A 6,078-nucleotide genomic window follows, 5' to 3' on the forward strand; every position below is an offset into this window, starting at 1 on the left:
AGGGTTGGGTTCAGATTTTTGGGACATTGGGGCCAGTGCTGGGGGTGGAGGGACTATTACAAATCAGATGAGCTACACCCGGGCCAGACTGGAACCAATGTCCTTGGGGGTGCTTTTGCTAACGCTGCTGGGGAGGGTTTAAACTAATGTGGCGGGGGATGGGAAACAAATGAGGAGGTTCCTGGTCAGGAAGGAGGTAGTAACTAAAGCCTGTAAGGAGCGAGATAATAAAGTCAGTGTGACAAAGGGGAAGAGTCACAGGGAACAGATGATGAACGCAAAGGGACAGGTGGTCTGAGGTGCATTTGTTTTAATGCAATAAGTGTAGTAGGTAAGGCAGCTGAACTTAGGGCTTGGAGTCGTACCTGGGAGGATGATATTGCTAATACTGAGACTTGGTTGAGGAAAGAACAAGATTGGCAAGTAAATATCCCAGGATATCGATGCTTCAGATGGGATAGAGAGGGAGGTAAAAGAGGTGAAGGAGTGGTATTACTGGTCAGAGAAGCTATCACAGCTGTGCTGAAGGAATGCACTACGAAGGACTCGAGCAGTGAGGTAATATGGGAAAAGTCCTGGGGAAAACTGATGTAGAGAGAGATCTGTGTGTTCAGGCCCATTGTTCCCTGAAGATGGCAATGCAGGTCAGTAGAGTGGTCAAGGCGGCATATGGCACACTTTCCTTCATCGGACAGAGTATTGTGTACAAGAGTTGGCAGGTCATGTTACAGTTATACAAGACTTTGTTTCGGCCAGATTTGGAATACCACGTACAGTTCTGGTCGCCACATTACCAAATGGATGTGGATGCTTTGGAGAGGGTGCACAGGAGGTTCACCAGGATGTTACCTGGTATGGAGGATGCTAACTATGAAGAGAGGTTGAATAGATCAGGATTATTTTCATTGGAAAGACGGAGGTTGAGGAGGGACCTGATTGAGGCCAACAAAATCATGAGAGGTATAGACAGGGTGGATAGCAAGAAATGTTTTTCCCCAGAGTGGAGGACTCAGTTACCTGGGGTCATGAGTTCAAAGTGAGAGGGGAAAGATTTAAGATATGTATGGAAAGTTCTTTACGCTGAGGGTGCTGGGTACCCGGAATGTGTTGCCAGCGGAGATGGTCGGGACGGGAACAATGGCGTCATTTAAGATGTATCTCAACAGATACCTGAAAGGGCAGGGAGCAGAGGGATACAGATCCTGAGAAAATAGGCAGCAGGTTTAGATAGAGGATCTGGATCGGTGTAGGCTTGGAGGGCCGAAGGGCCTGTTCCTGTGCTGGAATATTCTTTATTCTATCGGGAAAAGACACCTGCCACTCACCTCATCAATGGCCCTCCTGATTTTACAAAGTGTTATAAAATGTGCTGGACACTCAATGGAATAGAGGCTATTGTATTTGACTTTGATCTATCTGTGGCCATTGGGAAGATGTTTCCATTGGTAGGAGAGACCAGGAGCCGAGGGCACAGCCTTAGCCCTTTTAGAACGGAGATAAGGAGAAACCTCTTCAGACAGAGAGTGGGGAATCTGTGGAATTCACTGCCACAGGAGGCTGGGAGGCCAGGTCACGGAGGGTATTTAAGACTGAAATAGATGGGACAAACATGATTTACCATCCGGTGTGAAAGGAGTGCACTTCCTCAGCTCCTGCAGATCTTTGGCCCGGGGAACGTGCAGTCCCAGCCTCAAACAGCATCGGTCCCACGGGAAGCAAAGGGAGCGAGAGCGGCCAGTCCGGCAGAAAGGAAGCCTCGCTCCCTTCCCGCTTCACCCACTGTCTTCGAACGGGGCACGATCCCCCCCCAGTCCTGGGTGGGATTCGCTGCAGACTTCAACTCCGTGCGGTCACGTTGGGAAGGCGCCTGTGCGTCCGCAGGGTCGGCGATCGATTGAAGGCCTTGCCGCCCCCGGGGCAGGTGAGAGGCCTCTCCCTGGTGTGTGGAGGCGCCGGTGCGTCTGCAGGTGGGACAGCTGGGTGAAGGGCCTTGCCACACTCGGGGCAGGGGTACGGCCTGTCCCCGGTGTGGACCCGCCGGTGCCTCAGCAGCTTGGAGGACCCAATGAAGGCCTTGCCGGACTCGGGGCAGGAGAACGGCCTGTCCCCGGTGTGACCGCGCCGGTGCATCTCCAGCTCAGAGGGGACTCGAAACCCCTTCCCGCATTCCCCACACTTCCACGGTTTCCCCACGGCGCGGCCTCCCTCCAGGTTCGACGCTCCCTCTGACGTCCCACTCTGCTGCGGGGGGCCGGCTGGCTAACTCTCCGCTCCGGTAAAGCTCCCTCCACCCTCGAACAGCGGCATCTCAGTGCTTTACCAGTCAGATCTCTGGAAGCAGGCGGGACAATCCTCCTTCTCCACTCAAAAGATCGATAAAATTCCAGTCCCAATGAGTCAAGCTGGCTGAGGCAATTAGTTCAAGATATGCAGGTAAATCCTCCTGTGAAAGCCTGTCAATTAGAAAGTCATCGCTGTCAGTATCACGTAGAATCTCAGAGTTTAACAGATCGATTTCACGGAATATTCATTCCACGCCCATAACCCAAAACCTGTGAGTCTCCATCCCACACACTCTCCCTACTGCCGTACCTAATACGCTCCCTCCCAATTTTTCTGATTCCTGACATTTGGCAGATCTAGCTCCAAGAAAAGTTAAGAATTAGAACCCCTACAGTGTGGAAACAGGCCCTTCGGCCCAACAAGTCCAGACCGACCCTGTGATGAGTATCCCACCCAGACCCATTCCCCTATATTTACCCCGACACGTGCACCTAAGCTACACATCCCTGAACACTCTGGGCAATTTAGCACGGCCAACCCACCCTCACCTGTACAAGGTTGGACTGTGGGAGGAAACCGGAGCACTCGGGGGAAACCCACACGGAGAGTCGCCCGAGGCTGGAATTGAACCCAGGTCCCTGGCACTATGAGGCATCGGTGCTACGTACTGAGCCACCATGCCACCCTCATGCAGTTTGCTAACCTAGTTATCTGCCCCCCCCCCGCCTCTCTTTCTACCATATTGACAGACCAAGATGGGGGGGGGGGGGGAAGAGAATCAGAGCAAGAACTTTGCTTTGGTAACAAGACCTAGAACATGCTCGCCCTGAGGATGACTGTAGTGGAGTCGCTCAACACCCAAGTGAGACTGGAGGGACCCTATAGAGGAATACACTTACAGGACTCTCTGGATATAGAGAGGAATGAGTCTGACTAGATTCATCTACAGAGTCAGCATTGAGCCCAGTATTCTCCTGTCCTGTAACAGGTATGACTGGAAATACATGACATGTTGTGGTTCTGTTCGCCGAACTGGGAGTTTGTATTGCAGACGCTTCGTCCCCTGTCTAGGTGACATCCTCAGTGCTTGGGAGCCTCCTGTGAAGCGCTTCTGTGATCTTTCCTCCGGCATTTATAGTGGTTTGTCTCTGCCCACTTCCGGTTGTCAGTTCCAGCTGTCCGCTGCAGTGGTCGGTATATTGGGTCTGGTCGATGTGCTTATTGATTGAATCTGTGGATGAGTGCCATGCCTCTAGGAATTCCCTGGCTGTTCTCGGTTTGGCTTGTCCTATAATACTAGTGTTGTCCCTTTCGAATTCATGTTGATTGTCATCTGCGTGTATGGCTACCAAGGATAGCTGGTCGTGTCGTTTCGTGGCTAGTTGGTATTCATGGATGCGGATCGTTAGCTGTCTTCCTGTTTGTCCTATGTAGTGTTTTGTGCAGTCCTTGCATGGGATTTTGTACACAATAAGGACTGCACAAAACACTACATAGGACAAACAGGAAAACAGCTAATGATCCGCATCCATAACACTACTATCTTCTCCCAAACTTTGAACACATAACATGGCTACAACACTCTATGATATAACTAGAAATAAATTATAAATCAAATTTATACAACCATAAATAAATACATATTGCAGAGTAACACGAGATATATCCAAGTCCAGTATGATTTTTACTGTGCAGTTAAACGAAACTTGAAAGGGTTCAGAAAATGTTTACAAAGATGTTGCCAGGGTTTGAGCTATAGGGAGTGGCTAAATAAGCTGGGGCTGTTTTCCCTGGAGCATCGGAGGCTGAGGGGTGACCTTATTGAGGTTTATAAAATGATGAGGGGCATGGATACGGTGAATAGACAAGGTCTTTTCCCTGGGGCGGGAGAGTCCAGAACTAGAGGTGAGAGGGGAAAAGACATAAAAAGGACCTAAGGGGCAACTTTGTCAGTCAGAGGGTGGTGCGTGTATGGAATGAGCTGCCAGAGGAAGTGGTGGAGGCTGGGACAATTGCAACATTTGAAAGGCATCTGGATGGGAATATGAATGGGAAGGGTTTGGAGGGACGTGCTGGCACATCGGACTAGATCAATTTTGGCTATGTGCTCGGCATGCACCAGTTGCACATAGGGTCTCTTTGTGTGCTATACATCTGTATGACTCTCAATGCTATCCAGGCGAGTCAGTGATGTTATAACAACAACACTGGACCAGCAATCCAGAGGCACCAGGCAAATAATCTGGGCTCATGGGTTCAAATACCAGTAAAAACAAACATTGGGGAAATTAAATTTAAATTTTTTTAAAAATCTGAATTGAAAACTAGTCTCAGTCATTGAGAGAATGAAACTTTTCTGAAAACCCATTTGATTCAATAACGCTCTGCAGGGAAGGAAATCCGTCAGCGTTAACTTGGTGCTGCCTGCATATGATGGCTCACGTGCTTGACTTTTAAAATGCCCCCTAAAGTCTGGCAATCCTCTTGTCTGAAGGGCAGTTAGTGACAAAAACATTGTTGGCCTTGCCAAAAAGAAAGCCCACATTCCATGGAGGAGTTTTTCTCGAATGTGACTTCACATCTGCGAATGGGTCACATCAGAACATCCAGACAAATAAGCACCAAAATGTCTGGTGCTGCAAGAGTACAGCAGGTCAGCCAGCATCTGAGGAGCAGGAGGTTTGACGTTTTTTGGCATAACCCCTTGATTAGGAATGTGGGGTAGGCCCAAAGGGACTGAGAGATAAATGGGAGGGAGGTGGGACTGGGGGAAGGGAGCTGAGAATGCTATGGGTAGATGAAAGCGGGGGAAGAAGGTGACAGGTCAGAGAGGAGGGTGGAGCAGATAGATGGGAAGGCAGATGGACAGGTGGGACAGTTCAAAAGAGCAGTCCCAAGTTCGAGGGTTGTATCTGGGATTGGGCAGGGGCCGGGAGGGGGAGGAATGAGGAAACTGGTGAAATCAATATTGATCCCGTATGGTTGGAGGGTCCCAATGCAGAAGCATTCTTCCTCCAGGTATCAGGTGGCCTAGGACCCTGAAACCACATGGCATCAACATCGATATCACCAGTTTCCTCACATTCCCTCCCCCCTCCCACCCCAGCTCCAACCCTCCAACTCAGCACCACCCTCTTGAACTGTCCCACCTGTCCATCTTCCTTCCCACCAATCTGCTCCACCCTGTTGCCATCACCACCCCCCGCAACCTGCATCTACCTTACCCCCAGCCCCACTCCCATCTTCCTATTTATCTCTCAGCACCCTTTCCACCCCTCCCCCTCCGCAATTCCTGATGAAGGACACGAGAGAGACAGAGACAGAGAGAGAGAGACACAGACACAGAGGAACAAAGACAAACAGACACAGACACAGAGAGAGACACACAGGGACAGAGACAGCGATCTAGACCAATGCATCCAGCATATGCACCTTTCCTGAGTTCACCTCCTTTCACTTCACTTCCTACAAACCAACAGTTTAATCCCAAAATGAGAAAAGAAATGGAGTAGGAGGGGTGAGAAGAGAGGGTGCTGTACTCACAGAGGTTGGTGCAGTCTGGGGTAACACTCAATCTTCATTCAGAGAGAGAGAGCAGCAGGAGCTCATGATCCAACTTCCGCATTCAGACAATGAGGGGATGCTCTGATTGGTAGGAGGACCAGCCTTCCTTCCGGTCCTCCAAGGCTCCCCATTGGTCATGCCTCCCCGTGTCGAGGTGAAGGGAGGGGCGCGTGGGTGGTGGAGGAGGAGAGAGGTCACGTGGGCGTCACAAAGACCAGCGCCGCCGCACGG

General features: G+C 50.5%; 1 protein-coding gene across 1 annotated transcript; it reads right to left on the reverse strand.

Moving 5' to 3' along the window:
* Positions 1–1,797: 1,797 nt before the first annotated feature.
* On the reverse strand, positions 1,798–5,900 carry LOC132809406 (zinc finger protein 722-like). The gene is made up of 2 exons (XM_060822552.1): positions 5,827–5,900; positions 1,798–2,453 (listed from the first exon to the last, which is right to left on the reverse strand). Exon 2 carries the CDS (start codon positions 2,128–2,130, stop codon positions 1,837–1,839), a length of 294 nt encoding a protein of 97 aa, XP_060678535.1. The 5' UTR covers positions 2,131–2,453; positions 5,827–5,900; the 3' UTR covers positions 1,798–1,836.
* Positions 5,901–6,078: the final 178 nt, after the last annotated feature.

The sequence above is a fragment of the Hemiscyllium ocellatum genome, unplaced genomic scaffold (genome assembly GCF_020745735.1).
Source record: "Hemiscyllium ocellatum isolate sHemOce1 unplaced genomic scaffold, sHemOce1.pat.X.cur. scaffold_1181_pat_ctg1, whole genome shotgun sequence".
NCBI lineage: Eukaryota > Metazoa > Chordata > Chondrichthyes > Orectolobiformes > Hemiscylliidae > Hemiscyllium > Hemiscyllium ocellatum.